The 21612-nt window shown below is 32.3% G+C and overlaps 3 protein-coding genes and 1 non-coding gene across 5 annotated transcripts; all 4 read right to left on the bottom strand.

The window, feature by feature from the left end:
* Positions 1-409: 409 nt before the first annotated feature.
* LOC103483334 (serine/threonine-protein kinase Aurora-3) lies at positions 410-3388 on the bottom strand. The gene is made up of 6 exons (XM_008439913.3): positions 2944-3388; positions 2221-2463; positions 1877-1972; positions 1473-1687; positions 806-878; positions 410-711 (listed from the first exon to the last, which is right to left on the bottom strand). Exons 1-6 carry the CDS (start codon positions 3067-3069, stop codon positions 607-609), a joined length of 858 nt encoding a protein of 285 aa, XP_008438135.1. The 5' UTR covers positions 3070-3388; the 3' UTR covers positions 410-606.
* Positions 3389-3860: 472 nt separating this feature from the next.
* LOC103483335 (cytochrome P450 704C1-like) lies at positions 3861-8443 on the bottom strand. 2 transcript variants are annotated; one of them, XM_008439914.3, is made up of 5 exons: positions 7698-8443; positions 6260-6547; positions 5284-5625; positions 4323-4523; positions 3861-4245 (listed from the first exon to the last, which is right to left on the bottom strand). In XM_008439914.3, exons 1-5 carry the CDS (start codon positions 8217-8219, stop codon positions 4051-4053), a joined length of 1548 nt encoding a protein of 515 aa, XP_008438136.1. In that variant the 5' UTR covers positions 8220-8443; the 3' UTR covers positions 3861-4050. The 2 variants fall into 2 exon arrangements, with proteins under 2 accessions (XP_008438136.1, XP_008438137.1); XM_008439915.3 differs by having other exon boundaries at positions 5284-5622.
* A 607-nt stretch (positions 8444-9050) lies between these two features.
* On the bottom strand, positions 9051-18729 carry LOC103483336 (uncharacterized). Its single transcript, XM_008439916.3, has 14 exons — positions 18539-18729; positions 18147-18462; positions 17519-17610; positions 17387-17406; positions 16258-16495; positions 16054-16149; positions 15200-15315; positions 15003-15083; positions 13133-13256; positions 12420-12469; positions 11554-11644; positions 10744-10779; positions 10031-10128; positions 9051-9399 (listed from the first exon to the last, which is right to left on the bottom strand). Exons 2-14 carry the CDS (start codon positions 18458-18460, stop codon positions 9283-9285), a joined length of 1473 nt encoding a protein of 490 aa, XP_008438138.1. The 5' UTR covers positions 18461-18462; positions 18539-18729; the 3' UTR covers positions 9051-9282.
* Positions 18730-19729: 1000 nt separating this feature from the next.
* Positions 19730-19802, bottom strand: TRNAA-UGC (transfer RNA alanine (anticodon UGC)). Its single transcript has one exon. It is a non-coding gene; the product is annotated as a tRNA-Ala (tRNA).
* Positions 19803-21612: the final 1810 nt, after the last annotated feature.

Genomic DNA, 21612 nt, shown 5'->3' with positions numbered 1-21612 from the left:
TTATAGCTTCATTGATATACAACGTTAGTTTGCATTTGATACAATATTTATTTGCAATCGAGAGATGTCGGATCCCATGCCCCTATTGTACTATATATATATATATATATATAATGTCTGATGTCTTTTAACTAAATTCGTTTTGTAACCTAAATAAAATAATTTTCTTTTATGTTATTATAAAAACTAATTTTTGTAACATCCTGTGTTTGCAAAAGTTGCAAAAGTAACAATTTAAGATTTGAGACAACACAATTACCTAATAAGTTTGAATCGATGATAGTTTTGTAACCTAAACGAAATAGTTTTTTTTTTTTTTTTCCTTTTTAATGTTACTATAACCTAATTTTTGCAACATTCTATGTTAGCATAAGTAACACGTTAAGATTCAAGATAATCAAAATCTTACAGGAGAGGGAAATTGGAACATTTACCATTTAGCCCCGTAGGCATCTTGCTTGTACGAAGAGGAATGCAACTAGCAACTCATCTTTTCAACGTTATGGTTAAATCATGAATACTATGATATTAGAAAATTACACACTGATCTTAATCAAACTCAATTTATATTAATTGGTTAAAAAGTGAAGTGATGAGATGATGTTTCTACCTGGTATTGCAAATACCAGATGGATCTGCATTCTTGATTATCCATGGATGCTCCACTATCTCCTGAAGTGAAAGTCTTTTAGACGCATCCTTCACCAAGAGCTGTGTAAAATTATGGCAACATTATGAACTAAACCAAAATTAATGCATATTATTTTTCCTAATCCTACCAATCAATATCAACAAGTTTACTAACCCGGCCTATTAGATCCTTTGCTTCCGTAGAAATATGAGGAGTCGAAGGAAAATTTAATTCAACCTTCCTTATCCTGCGTATATGGCACATACAACTATTCAGAATCTTGATCATGTCTTGTAATCAATTCGAGAGAACAAAAAAGAAGAAGAAGAAGTTAGATTATAAGTTTTCCTTGAACTTTGAGGTGTCTATTTGATTCATAATCTTTGTTCTTGAACTTCCACGTTTCTTAAACATGCCTCTATGTTTAATAAACATTGACTTTTAACGTCGTTTCAATTTCATGTATATCAGTTTTTTTAACTATCTTAAAATTTATTTAAATCATGAATCTATTTAACATAAAATTGAAGGTTTAGAGTTTCTTTAGACATAAATTTTAATTTGTATCTAATAGATATGCCAAGGACGTATCAAACATTTTCAAGATTTATGAAAAATATTAAACATAAGACTGAAATCTTGATAAACTATTAGATAATTTTAAAATTTTGAAAACCAAATGGATACAAACTAGTTTAGTCTTAAAGTATTGGTGGAATCTAGTTATTCATAATACGAATCATTTATAATAGCCTAACGACCCAAGAAGAGTAAGCAGTGGCCACTCCTTAATGAAGACGAGACACTAAATTTTGTTGCTTTCGAGAATTAAGTCCCTAACCTTTTAAACGTGTCATTTTGACTCTCAGCTTCAAATGGAGGCACTCCATAAAGGAATTCATAGCAAAGAATGCCCATAGTCCAATTATCTATTGCAAAGTCATGACCTTTATTCTCCACCATTTCTGGGGCTAAATAATCCAGGGTTCCACACATTGTATATCTCTTGCTTCTTGACTGTACAGCCCATCCAAAATCTCCAATTTTCAACCGGCCCTACAATTACAACATTGTTACACAAAAAGAAAGACATATAATATGGGCTTCTTTCTTTCATCTGCCAAGTGCAGTGACATCCTGATTCTACTTCAATAATCGAAGAAGGGTTTTGCTAAGGTTTTAAAAAAATCATGAAATGAAACATTTTCTAAGCTGTGGAATAACAAAAAGAGGAGACTTTTATACCTCATGATCGAGCAGCAAATTTTCTGGCTTAATGTCCCTGTGAATTACATCCTTCTCATGGCAGTATGCCAATGCTTGTGCGAGGCTTAACATGTACTGAAGTTCACAAGACAAACATAAAAGAACCCTTAGATAACAATAGATAATGGCTAAGTTTAGATTGCAAGATCTTGGTATCCTCTATCTCAGTTAAATATGAAGTTGCAAAGTGAAAGAGAACAAAAGACAAGAATTATAACATGCAAAATACTGAAGTTTTTGGGATATGAGTTCCTAAGACTTTTCATTCACTTCATTATCCTCAGTCCAAAGTAAAGTTCATAAGCATATAGAGAGGAAATTACAGTGGCCGCTTGCTTCTCGCTGAGATGACCATTTTTTCTAAGTTCCCTATAAAGCTCACCGCGGTGAGCGTATTCCAATATCATGAAAATCCGTTCAGCATCATGAAACCATCCATAGAGACGTAAGATGTTGGGGTGCCGAAGACTGGTCTGGATCTCCATCTCTCTCATTAACTGACGATGAATCCCGTACTTCTTCATCTGCTCCCGGAAAATCACCTTCAGTGCTACTATATACTTGCTCTGGAAATCAAATCGGAGCTCTAAAGGTTAAACAAGCATCCAGATATACAATCTTATGTTTGGAAAAGGAAATTACAAAGGAATTTCATTTTGAACTTTAATGAAAACGATCATACAATCGCTATTCGGTACAAAGAATAAGAAAAATCACTCCGTTAGGTCATCGCGAAGTGACAGCACTATGTAGCTACGATAACTTCCAGAAATGGCGATTTAATACGCTCTACTTGATTTACCAGAAAGGAAGAGAGGATATATCAATTCACAACACTTTCATCCATCAGAAGCAGCCAGAAACGACGAAATTCCGTTCAGATTTAGAAGATATTAAGTAGACCAGAACGAAACAAAGCCATCCAAAAATCAATCAAATGAAAACTCAAAGCACAGAAGGTCTAGGGTTACAGAATCAACAAAAATTTTACGAAAATTTCAATAAGAATCAAAGAGAAGATGAGATGAGATGGAAGGAAAACGAACCCTGACTTCTCTAGCTAGATAAACCCTGCCGAATTTTCCTTTGCCGAGGGGTTTTCCTACGTCGAAATCTTTCAAGGACCATTGCCGCTTTGGAGATTCGTTATTGTTCTTCGCCAAATATTTCATCGGATCGCCACCGTCGAACTCCGGTTGCGAGAAATCTGAAGACGGAGCAAAGCGAGGGAAATGGGAACGTTGAATGAATTTGAATTCTTATACTGTCTCTCTAACCTTCTTAAACGCATCGTTTCATTGTCCGTTGCCGTTTCCTTTCCATTATTGATTTGTAAGTAATTTCATTGAAAATTATTTTAAATGAGAAAATGTATGAAATATTCAGTTCATTTTGCTATATCTATAAATAATCCTAATTTCATTTTATAATTCCTAATTTTGTTTTACAATTTCAATGAATTGGCAAATTCCTTTTTTTGTATATATTATGTTTATCTTATTAGATTAATCAAATATAAGATAGATGAAGTCTATAATACATTTATTAGTTTTATTTTAAAAAATCTTGTTTGATTTTTTCTATTTTTTTAATGACTATTCTAGTCACCATTTAGGGTTTAAAAAAAACACTTTACGACTATTCTAGTCACCTTTTAGAGTTTTAAAAAAAATACTTTTGAACAAAGTCATGTCTATCTTTGAAAAAATTTATCAAAAGCAATTTCATACCAAAAGAAAAATGTATACTATAGATTCTACGTAAAATAAGGTCATTTTCAAATATAGCACAATGAATTAAAATATAGAAAAATTACTTGAATTTATGGAAATCTAAAAATGACTATTATTAATAAAATCTAAAATTGACTATTATTGATAAAATCTAAAATTTTATTATATTTTATAAATATTTTCAACAGTTTAGCCAATAATTCCGTTAACATGATATATTGTCTACGATCTTCTAAATCATAAAGTTTATTCAAAATATATAATATATACACACACATGACAAAGTAAATTCACATTACAAGCTAATCTTTTTACGATATACACTTCGTCATAATACATTAGGTAGTTTTCTTATTCTTGGAATTGGACGAAAAGGAGAGTTCATTTACCTTGACACCTTGTACACTTTTTGACAGTACTTTAGGTAAATTTTCTTACTCTTGGGAGTGCAAGAAGTGGGAGACCTCCATCTATGTGAAGGGTAAGCATGATCCTATAAGTTACATTCCTCGTTGGATCGGCTAGCTTGAATCGAAAAAATTGAAGCAGTGCAGCAGATACTATCTTCATTTGTCGATAAGCAAAGTCCTTTCCCAAACACATTCGAGGACCCGCCTATGATGGAGAAGCTAAGTAAAGGGACATAAAAATATAATATGACGATATGTGACTAATATGAAATTGATACTCACATGAAATGAGATGAATTTGAAAGGTGATTCGGGTCGAAAAGTTCCATTTTCGAGCCATCTCTCAGGTTTAAAATCTTCAGCATCTTCTCCCCAAAGGCAAGGCATTCTGCCCATGGAATAGGCCAAGTAGTATACTCCATCTCCTTTTCTTAGTTTATAGCCATCAGGAAGAATGTCATCTGTTTCAGCAGTCCTTCCATCCTAACAGATTTAACACAAAATCTTGTTAGTATAGTTATTTGATGGCATTTAACTATAGGTTAAAGAATAACAAATTACACCGTGTAGCTTGTGAACGGGCATGTTGGTAGTTAAAGTCATTTTTGTAAGTTCAAAATCACACTGAAACATGTCTTTTATCATTCTAAATCAATTTAAAGTTTTATTTTACACTTCAATACGTGATTTTTCATTCGGAACTAACATTGAAGTGATTACTTAAAACATGTTTTGAACCGATGATTTTAACCATTTCAAAATAACTTTCAAACTTCTTAGATAACAATATTTTTCAAACTAGTCTAAATAAACAACAAGCAAATTCTAAAAAAGAAAGGAAACCGAAGATCCTAATCAAAAGAACATGATTTGCAGATTCCACAAAACTCACAAACTACACAACCTGTTGCAAATACTCATTGGGAAGGCTATCAAATACTCCCTAAACTTGCTCTACAACATTTAATTTTCTTTATGATTAGGCCAAATTCATGGCAAAACAAGGAAAATCTATCATTCTCCAAGAACAAAGTTCAATTTTAAAATGATTAAAAAAGTGCTCCCAGTACAATCCTTGAAGTGATTATTTATATCCTTCAAAAAAATAAGTCAAATAACTAATTGAGTATAAACGGCTTATTGAACACTAATTAATCTAAAATTTAAAACTAAACTAATAGCAACTAACTAAATTATAAATTATCTACACGTTAGCCAAAATTTCAGTTTTTTGAGAACTTACAATAGGGACTGCAGGATAGAGCCTTAGAGTCTCTGTCAATGCTGCATGAAGATAGTGCATTTTATCAAGAGCTGAATCAGTTAAGTTTTGTACGAACAAATTTATGTCAGTTTCTTCCCCTTGAACCCCAACAATTTGGCTCACTTCTTCAGCAACTTTTTCCTGTATTAAAGGGTTCTTGCATAGCATATAGAAGAACCAAGATAGAGTTCCTGCACTTGTATCCCTGCCAGCCAACATGAAATTCAGGATTATATCTCTTAGATATTGATCATTCATTCTTGTTGGATCCTTCTCACTTTCCATCAGAAACCTCGAAAGTATGTCCTCTTTGTCTATCTTCTTCAAGTTCCAAACAAAATTCAGCAAGCTTGTTAACAAAAGCAAAGAGTTCAATATGCATGCCTACACCTCTAGTTACCACAACTTAGCTTTTGGACTAATTGGTTGTTTCAATTCATTTCCTCTCTATGAACATGGTACTAAGAAATTGTTGGTCAAAACATATTGGTTAGTTTAACTAGTATATTACAAGTACGATGTTCTTTTTCATTTTATAATCCTAACTGCCATCAACTTAAGCTTTTGAAATCAATGATGATTTAATATAGTATAAGAGTAGAATGTCTTGTGTACAAGCTTCTCTAATGGCTTTCTCTCAAGTAATATTGATCTACATTTTACACATGTTGGACTTTCTACAAATTTCCGAACCAAACATGAAATTCTTTTTAATTTTGAAATGATTAAATTTACCGTAACCCAACTTCAGCTTTTGGGTACAACAAGGATTGAATAGTACAAATGACTGATCCTAAAAAGGCTACGACACAAATTTCAAAAACATACTTGGTAAAGTAATATGCCCAATCATCAGACTGAGATAAAAGGAATGCAATCACTTTACAAACATAAAAAAACAAAAATCACAAGAAATTTACGGATTGAAATATTCAAAGAATGAAATGAAGCTTACAAGATTTGGTTGGTGAAGCAATTTTCTCCTAGCACTGATCAACTGATGCACAAAAGCATCGATTATTTTGAGGTTGTTCCTAAACGAAGCTTCGGAACCGATGTTGAGAAATCTTTTCAATTTCCAGAAAGGATCAATGTAGCGCCAAAAAACCTGAGCGCTAGCATCATCGAAAGCCTCCATGAACCCGCCCCTGCCTGCAGCTTTGCTTGGTTCCTCCATGCAATTCAAATCGACGCCGAACCCAACTTTGAAAATGGAGTCCAAAGAGCATCGCATTAGAAGATCCTAACAAAAGAAGCGGAAGACTGGCTTTAGAGTGATCGGTTTTATCATGCAATCAAAAACAAAAATTCTGTTAAATTTGGTGTTTAGATTTCCCTATTGTTATAATTAACGTTGGGCAAGAACCATGACATGAAATGATATATAGTAATGATTTGGAATGAAAATGTGATTAAATTAATATCAGTACACCATTTTATGGAATCGAATTTTTCAGTGTACAACTGTTTTAATTCCTTCTATTATATATGTGTGTGTGTGTGTATGTATATGTATACATATTCACTTTGATAAGATTTTGATTGAAAAGTAATTTTACTATGTGTTTTTAGTTCTTTTTCTTAAATAGGTTAAAAATTCACACAATTATTAAATGCTTTGAAAATTTAATGATCAAAAGCTATTTAACTTGTTACGTAATTAAATTTATAAACTATAGAAATATTCCTGAACTCTGTAATTTATGTTTAGGATTGTTTCAAACTTTAACATTAGATGAAAAAAAAGTTTTTTCCCTCTAAACAAATAATTCCAAAACTTTTGAAAATATGCTAAAAGTTTTAAAATACTCAACCCTCCCACTAATCATTATTAAGATAGAGTTTGACGAGTTTTTCTTACGTACGGTGTTGTAGAATTAACGAGTTGTCTTGTGGGATTAGTGGATGTGCATATAAACTAATCCAGACACTCGTGAATATTAAAAGTGAAAAGAAACTAAATGTATTTTGAATAACTGATTTTTATACATCTCACTGATATTGTATAATCATAATTTGATAATTGACAAAAAAATTTATCGAACATTTTTAAATATAATAAAATAAATTAAAATATTTACAAACTATAACAAAATTTTAAATTCTATCAATAATAGAGATCGATAGACTTTTATCACAGTCTATTGAATTACTAATAGAAGCATATAAATGCTAGAGTATGAAATTTTGCTATTTTTATAAATATTTTGTCAAATTTATTATTTTTAATGACTTTTTAATCTTATTTTATTTGGTAAGAAATAAATAGAAATATATTATTTTGTGAAATTATTTGAAATGAAAATATTTTTAAAATATAACAAAACTTTGGTAGGAAGATAGGCCAATCATTTCCTTTATGTGTCCACGTGTGATTTGAAAGTGAGTATTACCTGGACATCGAAGATTCGAGCCATGGTGGAGAACTCCGAAACAATTCCGACGAGTTTTTCAGCATTTCTTCTAAAAACAGAGCAACTAAAATCCCTAAGAATCTTCGTCGAGAATTCATAGCTAGCCAATTTCCTCTGCTCCTTCCACTTTTCTCCATCCACCGCAAATATTCCTTCTCCGAACAAATCCCCACACACTTCTTGATCCTTCCTTCCTTTCATATAATTCTCGAATTTCGTCTTCAATATATGCTCCACGTTTCTCGGATCCACTGTATATATCTCGCTGTACGACTCTCCGAGCAGTCGGAAGGTTCTGTGCCGCTTCGCCACCGCCGTCAGATGATCGTACAGGTTGTTTAAGTAGAAAGCCTGGCCGTAGATGGTGCCGTACACCGGCGAGTAGTCGGAGTTGGTTATGGACTTTCCAGCTAGGGTTTTGAGGAAGAGAATGAAGAAGGAGAGGAAGAAGAGGCAGAGAACGACGGTGAAGAAGGTGATGATATTGAAATTCACTTCCATATGGCTTGATTGTGGTTTGAATATGATGAGACTAATCGATTGTGGCGTTGGAAACGGGAAGAAATTGAGAGATTGAAGGAGAGAATCACCGGGCAGTAGATGCTGTTAGAGAGATTTTTGACGATTAGTGAAGAAGAAAAAACAGAGTGAGCTATCACTCTGACTTTAGTTTTATTTGTTTTTTTTTTTTTTTTCTCTCAAGAAAAAGTAAAATTATTACAAATTGACGTAAATTTTTATGTTTTTTAGTTGGGGAAAACTTCTCGTAAATATCAATATATTCCATACTTGGCTACAAAAGTAACGTTAACGAAGGGAAGGTAATAAAAGTAAGCTTAGCATACTGATAATTGTATCTTTCATTTTAGAGAAATTTTCCTAATCTTTCAATTGTTTTATTCTAGAAGACAAGTTTACAACTCCAACTCCTCAAACCATACACACTCCTCATCTAATAAAACAGGTCATTATATGAATCTCATTGATATACATATCCTTAGTATATATACAAAACTCGTTAAACACTACGACATTGGTAGGTATCTTATATTTCATCAAAATTATGTAGATTTAACTAAACAACGTGATGTCAAAATTAAAATCAACTTCTTAGCTTCCAAAGTTTAGAAAAGATTCTAACCACCGATGGAATTAGTATGAATCGGGTTCGAGCCACCCTTTAATTTTATGCTCTTTATACATGTATATTGAGAGAGGTCTTCTAGCGCACCTATATATATATATATTTTCTGTGTGTGCTCATAGTATCCCAAGGACATCTAACCCTTTTTTCCTTTCCTTCTTTTTATTTCAATAATTGCAAAAGAATCAAACTATCAATGGTTGTCTTGTTTATTAAACTAAGCTTGAATAGTCATTTCATTGATTTTGTTTTCTAAATACAGATTATTCTCATATGATTTTGGCCATCTCAAACAAGAAACCAAAAAATAGAACTATCTAGAAGTTGGTATCGGAATTAAGTCTGTACAATATAATACATAGTGGCGAAGGGTTCTCTTCACAACAGTCGTCTCCAAAAGAATACATAATGTTTGCATATCTAATTGGATCCAAAACTCTGGTTCCATTCTTCAAGCTCCTTCCAACTGCTTTTGCTTAAACTGGGTCTAATGACCTTCATTGCCTCCTGGAAATCTTCATACTTTAATGATCTTATCTGGTGTATACAAAAATGTAAAATTTCAATGAAACAGTACAGGTAAAAATCCAAATTCGAATTAGCTGTAATAGGTACGATTACGATATGATAATTGATGATAATCGATGTTTACCGGCAAAATAAAAGGAAAGGAGAAAACTCTCACTTAGCTCGAAACGCAGGAGTCAACCAACAAGCTACTTTAAAACACACTACAAATTTCCTATACATCGCCTTTTCTATAATCACTCAATGGAATTAGACACATGTTTGTGTGAGCTTACCCTGTTACAGATAAGAGTACGATATGATAATAGAAGTTCAAATCCTATATGTCGCAAAATGAGGTTATTCTATCAATCAGAAGGGGAAAGTGAGATTTTTCCTCCTCTCACCAACCAAAAGGAAACCGGGGAACTGGGAAAGGAGGAGGTGAGAATTTAAAAATTCCTGATCCGAATTAGCTATATAAAGAGTTTATCATGAATATAATATGGAAGTTTTAACTACAAAAGGGAAAAACTATTGATAAACGGGATTTGTTCAGCAAATAATCACACATGATATGAATTGACAAAGAAAAAGCTACTTCACTCGTATCTTTAGTGAAACAGAGAGAATTAGAGTTAACAGATTTTATGTGAGTTACCTGATCTGCTTTTACTGTGAGAATGTTTCCACCTAGCTCCCTAATTGGCATCATTGCAGCTTCCTCGCACAAGGCTTGTAGATCACTTCCAGAATATCCTGTACATGTAAATAATATACCATGAGCTTTTTGGCACAAACTTCGAGTTGTTAAGATTCACTTTTCAGAAGAGTTTTGTAGGACAAGTGTTCTCATTAGTGTTTTTGATGGGAGGAGACTTGGAGTGCGGCTTCTATTTCTAGCTTTCTTCAGGGCATTCCTATGCAAACCGTATTTTATATCACTAACCGTTGGAATTCCTACTTGCAAATGTTCTTTATTTTTTCTGCAAAATTCAATCAGATATATGCTCGGAACAAATAGTCACTATTATTTAGTTTCCCTTTTTCAGCACAGTCCTAGTTTGAACTTCTAATCTACTGTATTTATTTTATTTATTATTATTATTATTATTATTATTATTTGTGTGCGGAAAAGTTAACGATTACTTCTAGCTTCTGTATGTTTATACTTGTCAATACAGATTTGATTTCTTATTTTAACACAAATAGCTCTACTAAAGTCTCTGAACACTGGATGGACACTGTAAGATCATCAGATACACGGGGTTATCTAACTCATTTCTGTTCATGCCATTCTTGGAGGTTGTTAATTTTTCGCCTATTTAAGTATGGAAAGATGAAAAACAATAAGGCAAGAAAATAATAAAGTACCTTCAGTCTGTTTAACTAGTCTTTCTAGATCTCTAGCTGTCAACAAAAATAAGACATTTATGTTAGAGTAAATTAGAAAAAAGATATAATCTCACGGGGCAACCCGCCTGACTCTACAACATTTGGTGTCAAGGTAATCGTAGGAAATTAATTTCTAGGTAGGTGGCCACCATGGATTGAGCCATAACCTCTTGTTAGTTATTGAGATTATGTCTCCTTTTTTACTAGGTCAAACTACAATGGTTACAGTGGTTCAACTAAAGTGATAAACATATAGGGCAAATGACACATTCCATTTGCGTGTATTACAATAATATACGATTAGAACATGAGAAGCAATTCTAACTAGCATACTAAATTAATCAATCAGACCTCAGTAGCATTAATGACAACAAAAGGCAATAACGAAAAAAAATAAGTATGGGGCTAAGTGTTACTGTTCAATGGAAGGAGAGAGGTATAAAGTCCACAGTCTCAACCATCGGCTACTGACTAATCCCGTAGGATAATCAACCTACCTTCAAATAAAGTGTTGAAATTGTAGAATATTTAATAATTTAGGTGAGTCCCTCCCATAATTTTCACTTGTAAACTCAACATATAATTTTGCAACTTCCTCCTTTAGCTCCTTGTACACTTTACATCATTTATGGAATCAAATAGCCTTTTCTTGGTCTTGTATAGACATCTTAGTAAGGAAAAAAAAACTGTACACAATATAGTTAGAGAAAATAAAATGTTTGCATTAAAGTTGATACAAGTTTTAAGGAAATATCTAGCACAGGAACTTCACCAAACCCTCATTCTTACTTGGTAGAGAATATGACTGTCCCTTGAGGTTGTGCTTGAGAAGAAGTCTTCTACCGTTTTCATCTGGCAAGGGAATGTAAATTCTCTTCACCTGTTGTGGGGGAAAGGCATTTGAATGAGAAAGCAGTTTAAAATTAAAATACATAGAAAGCTTTTAGTGAAGTAATCACAGAAAGGATGTTGTATCTGGCCAATGTTGTCACACACTGCACTAACCAGATATCCATGCCCTCACGAGTGTGTGTGAGTGAGAGCAAGAGAGCAATTCCACATTGACGTATTCTTGTTCGTCTTCAAAAGTGTCCTTTAATCAACGTATATTAATGATTTTTTGTAGAACCATAAACTCTACCCTTTCCTTCCCTTCCTTTTATGATCGGTTCAATATATATATATATATATATATATATATATATATATATATATATATATATATATATATATTATGATCCTTTAACTTAATTTCATCTGTGATCTCAAAAACCTTGATTTCACAGGCAGAGGTATATGCCATTTTGACCACTATACTTGCCTTGGGGCAGCCTATGATAAAAATCGATACATACTTGGAGGTGGGGACTATTCACTTCAACTATTAGTATCAAGAGCTCTTGGAAAAAATAAGTTTAGTAGCACTTAATAGAATTGACAGGTCTTGAAAAGAGGGCTTTGACAACATTAGACTCAAATCTTCTTTCCGAGATTTGTTTCTCGAGACTCAGCTTGGTTTGATTTCTTTAGGAGTCCCCATACTTGATAGAATTCCTCTTGTTGGGCTTTTGTTTTACGCCTTTTTTGTTCTATATGTTCCTCATTAAAAACAAAATCAAAAAATAAAAAACAGAACCATTAAAAATTTTACATACCAATCTCCTAAGAACTGCATCATCCAATTCTTGGGGCTTATTAGTTGCACCTGCACAGTAAGCATAAAACCTTGTATGTCCAAAGGATAAGAAAGAAACCTAAAACACAAACTAGCAAAAAAAATTCAGCATGCTTATAGCAGCCACTAAGCTCGTATCAAAATGCAATCTAAAAGTTTGCATGGATTTCAACTAGCGAACGAGTTCATAATAAGGAAGAGAGCACATGATTTTCTTTCAGGTTGTTGCAACCTATCATTTCATTATAGAAAAAGAATTTTTTTCAGACTGCAGACACATGTAAGTTAGTTGATATCCTATGTGGAAGTAAAAATGGCCATGTATATATAAAAGAACAAACAGATAATAATATACAAAATGTAAATTGGAAAATAAAAGGTAAAAGTGTATATGGAGACAGGAATATCATGCAAGTGTTAATAGATAATATTACATCAACCACACAGTGTTCAGTGGATCATATCTCATAATTCCTGAACTGGTAAATAATGTTATACGTTTTGAGCTTAGCCCCTACAAACTTTTCGTGGCATCTGGAACAAGCATGGAAATCAAAAAGTTCAAAAGTCAGATCATTGCACTTCGTTTCATCTTAATGTCTAACAATTAGGCTATTCCTTTCCTTCCATATACACCAAACTACTGAAGAATTGGCAAAGGAGCAGAACAGACGTAGCTAGACCTAAGCTTACCAATAACGATTACAAGATCAGTAGAATTGGACGTTACGCCGTCAAACTGTACAAGAAACTCAGACTTCAACCTCCTGCTAGCTTCATGTTCACCAGCATGTCTCGACGACATAACACTATCAATCTATACAGTCAAATTAAAGAGATAATCAGAATCTCATCAATTGTTGTTGTTCTTTTTCTTTTTCTTTTTCTTTTTCTTCTTTTTTTTTTTTTTGGGTACAAGCTTATTTTGAAAGGCGCCGCACTTAGCTATATTTTTACTGCGAGCTGTTTCATTTCTGATAATCTATATGGATATTAGTCTTTTTACATGGCGTTGGCAGTGTGTACATCAAGTCCCAGTTTCTATATACAGATAAAAATAGGTAATAGGTCTTGACAGACCAACTAGTTTTACGTGTCAAGGAGATTCTAATTCAGATAATGGAAAAACTCTAGAAGGGAAAACGGTAGAAGGCTATAAACAATTGTATTAAACTTAGAAATAGTTATTAACAAGAATGAAATTTATGTGAGATGTTGTCAAATCGTGCTAAAGGTAATAACAAAATATAGACGGATATGTAAATATAATACCTCAAGTTTTAAGTTCTCTAGTCTAAGCGACTCAACCAAGCAGGAAAAGAGGGAAAATTGATGAAACCAAGTACCAAAGGAACAAAGTTTACTATGAATCAAAAGGTAAGTCAGTAACAAAAGATTAACCCTCTATTTATAACAAGACTAATGGGCTAGTCTACAGCATACTAACTAGGTAAACAACTAACTAACTACTACTAACTAAAAAAATTCACAATTGAAATGAAATTAGAAAATTATTACTAACTATGCTAAATCCCCTATTGGGAGAAGGGGAAAAATAGATCCAATCTCTCTTTCAACGCCTCTGTTATTTTCTTATTTATCTCCCTCTAGATGTCCCATAACAAGGCACACAAATCAACAAACTATAAGAAACAATCCTTCTCGTAAAAGGAGGAACTCCTGTTCGTAACTCTAAAATCCCTCCGGTGAGTCCTTCCAAATAACAAAAACATAACTCCTCATATTTGCTGGAAAAATTGGAATAACCTTTTGTTCCGACACTCTAGGGGTTTATCATCATGAAAAGGTTTCCTAACCATTTCTAGAATGCGGCTCTCTGTTTTTGGCGCATTCTTGCTGATAATACAGATAGTTCTTGATCCAATTGTTTGACCATTGTACCCACCATACATTGAACTTTGATCAAATTTCTTTGAATTCATCCAAGATATGCATCAACTGACAGCAAGGGTCTAGTTGCCAATTTTAGTGGAGTTCCACTTCGAATTCCCCACCAGAATGAACTGTGGCACATCTGACGATGGCTAACTGGCTAGTGACTCCATCATCCTAGCCATTGCCCTTTGTAAGGTTGAGGGTTGCTCTAATACCAATTTGATAGAACCAAGCATCAAAGGAGAAAATATCCCAAAATCCTTAAATGAAATGTTCATTAAGAATCAATGAAATTCAATAATAAAATATTAACCCTATATTTATAAGAGCCTAATGAGTTAATTTACAGCCTACTAACTAGGCAAACAACTGACAAAATACCAACTAAAACAATTAACCATTCAAATTATAAGTACAATATAGTTGTTAATTATGCCACACCAAAAGCTATTTTCTGCATCCAAAAGTTCAATTGTTGTCCAAGAGCTAAGCTAAGAGTACTAAAATACCCGACCTCTTAGAACCATGCTGTGATTTATCTATTTTTATGTCAAATTACCAAAAACTACATTGCACTCATAAGGAAAAAAAAAACAATTAACATACAAAAACAATGTACAATTAACTCATCCTTAAAATAATGGTTTGGCAAGAGAACAAGACATACTTCATCCATGAAAATTACGGAGGGCTGCCTGGACTTAGCTACCATGAAGAGAGTCCGTACAAGCTTTTCACTTTCTCCTAACTTGATGCAAATATAATATGTTAGAATTTAAAAGGATATTAACTAGAAAGGAAATATAGGGGGAAGAACTTTTTTCAGAAAGAAAATATAATTCTTGATATGGAATTGAGACATACCCATTTTGATGTGAAGGATGCGGCTGACAAGTTAAAAAAAGTGGCTTCTGATTCTGAAGCTACAGCTTTAGCAAGCATAGTCTTCCCATTACCAGGTGGACCAAAGAGAAGAAGACCTGAGGAAATATGGATTGGATCCAATTAACGAAATTAGTCGCAAAATTTTCTAGAAGCTTGGCTCTAAAACATTATAAACTTTAGAGAAAGGGTGAACCTAAGGGAAGTGATTGACTAGCTTAGAAGATAAAAAATATTAGTAAGTAGTTGACTAGATGTTACAGTGACAGATTATTACTTAGAGCAGTAAACACACAGGTGCGCCCTAGACCTCCACACAATTAAAGGTCTGTGCATATGAGGCCTCCACAAATGTAAGTTGATACTATAAATTTAATAAAATTTAAGATCGGTTTGGTTGTTTTATGGAGACTAGCTAGACACTGAAGAATCCAACTAAGAAGTGTTGGAAAATGATGAGAAATTCCAGCTATTTGACTAGGATTGTCAATTACAACAGGCTTCTCAGACAAGTTGAGATGTTAGGAAAAACCAAGAATATACTGAAGTTTGCGTAGATGATGCGTATTATTTCAGCACCCCATCTGGTTTGCTGTACCTAGTGCCTTGTATTGCAACCGACAAATACTCTAATATTTTTGGTTTGAATTACCCATATACCGGGCATTCATATCAAATGTAACTATTCTTATTGATTCAACATAAACCACAATCTTGCAGTAATGTATACTGTCCAGGCCCATGAATCTTGACACAAAATTCATTTCTGTAAGATGGTATGACACTTTCAAAAGAAGTAGTACTCGGAGTGTATTGACAGTTTCTGAAAGCAATACCTCTAGCTGGCTTTCGAAGACCAGTAAATAAATCTCTTCTCTTTGTGGGCAAAATAACCATCTCCAGTAAAGCTTGCTTTGCCTTCTGAAGTCCAGCTACAATTGAACCAGACTATTTCAGAGTCCAATTAGAGAGTACGAGTCGAAAATAAAATTAACAAAATGTAATGAAGTAAATGAAGGTGAAGGGAAAATATGTACTACCAATATCATCCCATTTTACAGAAGGACTTCGATCCACTATAGCAGTGTTTATCATTTCAACCAATTTTGGATCATATCCATCGGGAACTTCCCGAGTAGATTGTGAAGTTCCAACATTAGCCGGTTGACTTCTTGTTATTGAATTATTTGCACCACTGTGAGAAGAGCTCCTTAACACTGGCTTTTTGTTTGGCATTTTTGAAGCGTTTCCAGCTCTTTGCACATGATTCAAGGAGCTCTGAAATAAAATTTAACAAAATAAATATTTAAATCTTATTTTGGCTGCTGAAATTCAGATGTATTTAATTTTGCTTCTTACTTTCAAAAATGTCTATTTTGTTCTTTGAAATCGGATTTGTTCCATTTTGATCCTCGACTTTGAAGAGTCTTTAGCTTACCAATATAACCTCTAAGTATGTGTACTATCGTACAAGTGTGGTTTCAAGTCACAGAGATTAGAAATGAGCATTGGACAAGTGAAAATTAGATGGAAAAGTAACATAACATGGACCAAAATAGTTGTTTTATAAAGGTTTAGGAACTAAAATGATCATTATGAAAGTTTAGGGACCAAATTGGAACAAACAAGAAAGCTTAAGTACCAAAATTGACATTTTGAAAGTTTTAAGGATTAAAATAGAATAAACAGATAATTTGGGGTCCAAAATGGGATTTAAACCTGGAACAAAGAAATACATAGAATCTGAAACGTTTATATTGCTAATTGAACCATATCTCAGATATGAAAAATAAAAGAAGAAAGATACTTTGTCATAAGATAGCCAACATTGCTCTCATGCTTGGTCCTTAACTTTCAGAATAATAAACATCAAGCACGCCGCCAAATAATTGTAAAACCTACTTTTCCCAACTCCAGAGAGATAACTTACTACTTACATTGAAATTAGAATTGGAACATAGTCCTAACGCACCTAGTTTATAAGATCCCAGATAAGTTGGCAATTCTCTTTCTTTCTTAGCTGAAGCTCAAGTGATCCGAGTTTGGGGTTTATAATATATTCAAGCATTTACTCACTAAGAAGAAGGGCAATGTTTCTAATTCAAGCAAGATCATAGAATCTTACATTGAATATTTACACAGTTACACTTCAGAAAGATGAAACCATACCTTGTTTGACGATGTAACACCTGGATTTATAAGATTGCAGAACAAGAGACATTATAAGTTAGTAAATGCCCCCGATAACAAAGGTCATCATTGATGAAAATGATTTGAGTTATTACAGAACAAGAACTGAACCTGCTCGAATACTTAGAGTTGCTAATCTATCAGAAACTTGACTTTGCCACTTTGAGATTTTTTGTCTATAAGATTTCACCTTTTCTTGTTCGCTGTTGGGAAAGAAAATGATTGTAGAACAAGCATAAGTGAAAGAACAAAAAATCAATGAACTTCGACTGGTACTCCGTCAAAATTATAGGTGTATCTTCTTTAAGGAGTGTAAGAATATCGTATAAGGCAGATATGAATAACAAAATAATTAAAGGAAAAAAAGTCTGCAAAATAAAACAAAAAATAAAAGATTACAGAATAGTGACTAAATATTATAGGGACAATTGCGTACTGTCGAGCTGTGAAAAGACTAACGTCCATGGTAAAACAAACGACGATGCCAGAGATTCCCGAGTTATTATTTCTCGGAATTTGCAAGACAAAACATTATAAATCACGCTAGAACTCCAAATATTTTCTAACTATTGCCCATTTGTTCCCAGTTATATATTTCTCGAGTTTCAGACATGGATTCCTTCCCCATCCTATTAGACATCAAAATTTAGACATCTGCACTAATACAGTTTACCTTGTGGATTGATAAAATGATGAAATGGGGATTAAATATCCAAAAAATTGGCAAAATTCTGAATACCTGGAACTGATAAACGAAGGCACAGCGGTTGAACTGGCCTCAGTCAGAATGCGGTTAGCATTCTGGTAGTGCAGGATCGCATCGTCGATTATGCCCCACTCCTCTGCCCTGACGGCCTTGGCTATCTCCTCCTGCGACAAATTAAAGTACCCTTTGAACTTGGAAGCATATCGCTCGTTCGAAACAGGAACTCCATTAACGCTGTCCATGGTCGAAGCACCCTCGTGGCTCCGGTTCTGCGGCGAATCGTGAATTGAGCTCGTTTCTGAGAAGATCGACCCAATATAGTCAACTACACCTTTGAGAAAACTCATTCCTACGCAAATAAATACAGTTAGCAAACAATCCATGAAAACGAATTAGAAGAGGCAAACAAAGACGGCAGTTCGAACCAGCTACGGAATCTCTTCAACAACATCGTCCTCTGAGCTACTTCGACTTTGGCGAATTTGATGAGCCTTTCCTCTTTCGGAAGCTTTAGAAATACAACAAACCGAACTTGCCTATTGGAGGGAGCGGGTCGCCGGAGTGTGGACGATCCAACAACTGGAAATTGGGCTCTCTATTTCCTTTCTTTTTCTTTTTCTCTAAATACAAATTTTAGTTTATAAATCTAAAAATATTAAAACAGTTTGAAAAAATAAAAAAATAATTAAAACATTTGATTAAATATTTATACTTCGTATATAAAAAAATACAAGACGACAATAAATGATGTCTTGTTAATGGTTTTGCTCGGTGTAAATAGTTTTTTAACTTTTTTTACTTTTCAAAAGATACCTTAAAAATATTTACAAATATAAAGCAAAGTTATTGTAATATATTTTTATTATTGGAAATACAAAAAACAACTTTAACATATTTGATAATATTAACACTTAAATTCAACAATGGAATCTATGATAATTAAAATTGTATGGACTTTGTATATATATATAGACTAACATGGTAGTTTTAGCTTTCCAGCTTCTTTTTATTTTGTTACAAGCTAGTCGTGAGTCGTCATACCATTGTCATTTTTTTTTTTATAATCAATCAATGATTTCAAGTTGCTAGTACAAATATTATATTACTTGAGCAACCATACCACCACCAGATACGTGTGTTCGCTTTGGTGGAGTAAATCCATTTCTAATGTCTCGTTTTAATCTATTTTATTTTAATGTCACATTTTGTTCTTTAATTTTTAATTTTCAACATACTTACCACAATATATATGTGTACGATATAAATGTTGTTTAAAATAAAAGTTGAATTTGAATACACGGCATAGTCGGTTTTGGCTCGTAAGTTTATCCATACACACGACTAAGTTGAAGGTATTGGAGCTATGGTTATTATGACTCTATTATTAGTATAGTCTATTACCATCTCCTTTCTTCTTTGGTTTAGATCAATTGTATTTGTTGATGTAATTATTTAGTTACCTGTCTGTGTCTAAAAAAACATTGAATTGTTACTTTTTAAGTAGAGATAATAACATTCACAAAGTGTAATACAACGTTGTTTCAACATAAATATGGTATTTTGACAAACCAATTGTATGTCTATATGATAATAAAATTACAAATAAAAAATGGCAATGGAGATGCGGGGTATCGAACCCCGTACCTCTCGCATGCAAAGCGAGCGCTCTACCATGTGAGCTACATCCCCGATGATACTTTGGACACAAAATAAATATTATATTTCCAATAAGAATTGTTCATATCAAACCTTTGAAAAATATCGACAATTAAAAAGCTAAATTCGTGAGTTTAAAAGCTTTGACCCCTTTGATAACGCTAATGTTTCATATTTTTGTTTACAGCTTTTTAAGAAACATGCACGAAGAAATACCTATGATTCATGTGTATATATATTATATACGTTTTCTTAACTTATTTTATTTTTTCTCTCGTTTGTTAAATTTTATATTTGTATTTCTACCATTTGTTAATTTAATTTTCATCATATTTCTTCTCCCAAATTTTCATAATTATATGTTTGGTTTAATTTTAAATTTTAAATTCTCAATAAGGTATTTTAAATATAGAAAAAAAAAAACAAACTAATTACCGAAATGAAGTAAATATTTTATCTTTTTTTTATTTTTTTATTTTTCACCATTTCTCTTCTCAGCATTTAGATTAATATATCACTTGATTTTCAAAATTTTATCTAATTTTAAAATTTCTTTCATATTTATATGTTTAGTTTAATTTTAAATATACCGTCTCTTCTCAATTAAAAATGGAAATATGTTTATTTAGATGTTTTCTTAATTTTAAATTTCAAAATCTGTAATGCGTGTTATACATTATTTAAATCTAAAATTATTATTTCTAGTATCATCTAAATTAGTTCGAATTTTATATTTTATATCTATCTTTTATTAAGATAATCACTTACGTAACAGTATAATTGAGTTTAATAAACATCATTTAAAAAAAATAAATTAAGTAAAAAATAATAATTACAATCATAATTAACCGCATATGATTAATACAAAATTATTGTATTATAGCTATTAGTTTTTTAATGGAATTTATGTGTACTTTTCTAATGTTAATGTTTTATATATCTTTTAACGTTCAAACTATACAAAATGAAGGAAAATATTAAGAAAAATAACATAAGATTCGATAAACAATAAATTATTATTAAATAAATTTATGTTTTAATTTATTTTTCAATAAACTGAATGTTTATCAAATATAGTCCCATTTATTATTTTATAAAAAATAAAGAATAAAAAAAATATAGAACAACAAACAAAAAACATGAAACACGTTATCAAAGGGGCCATGTTTGAAATTCACGATTTACATTTATCATTCAAGAACGACTTTTGTCGTCCCTAAATAAGATTTAGCAAACATTTATTATCAATTAATTTGTTAACATAGTCATTTGCTAAAGTAGATCATGTCAAATTGTACAACATGTGTTACATTAAAAGTATATTGCACACTTTTTCCTTTTTTGTATATATATATATATATTGCATGGCATTTGTAAAAGCAGCCATAAGCACTGTAAAAGACAACAAGCCACTATCAATAATTTTCGTATAGTTTGAAATTTTGAAAATGTCAAAATTCATATTAGCAACCATATTTAGTACGACAAATAAGTAGAACATATTGAATTTGTTTAAACGTTTTATTGCTCTCAATTTCCACTTTATTTTATAATTTCTAAAATTCATATGTAAATAATTTATTTTAGTATGTTATCTCTTTCGTATGTCACTTACATATGAGATAATAATTCCTTAAAACCAAAATACATCATTTATATTTTTAATTTAACTATGCCATGGACGAGATAAATTTAGATAGAAGACAGATGTTCCAATGAGTCGATCACAAAATATTTATACAAATAACAAAACGTCAACAAAGTTCAAAAGTTTTGTGGTTTGTAGTTAATGTTTCGTTCGATGAAGAATTTGAAAATTCCTTTTGTATTTCAAAAATCAACG

Source organism: Cucumis melo, chromosome 6, assembly GCF_025177605.1.
Source record: "Cucumis melo cultivar AY chromosome 6, USDA_Cmelo_AY_1.0, whole genome shotgun sequence".
NCBI classification, from domain to species: domain Eukaryota; kingdom Viridiplantae; phylum Streptophyta; class Magnoliopsida; order Cucurbitales; family Cucurbitaceae; genus Cucumis; species Cucumis melo.
Note: the sequence above shows the minus strand (reverse complement) of the source record. Positions and strands in the feature narration are given on the sequence as shown.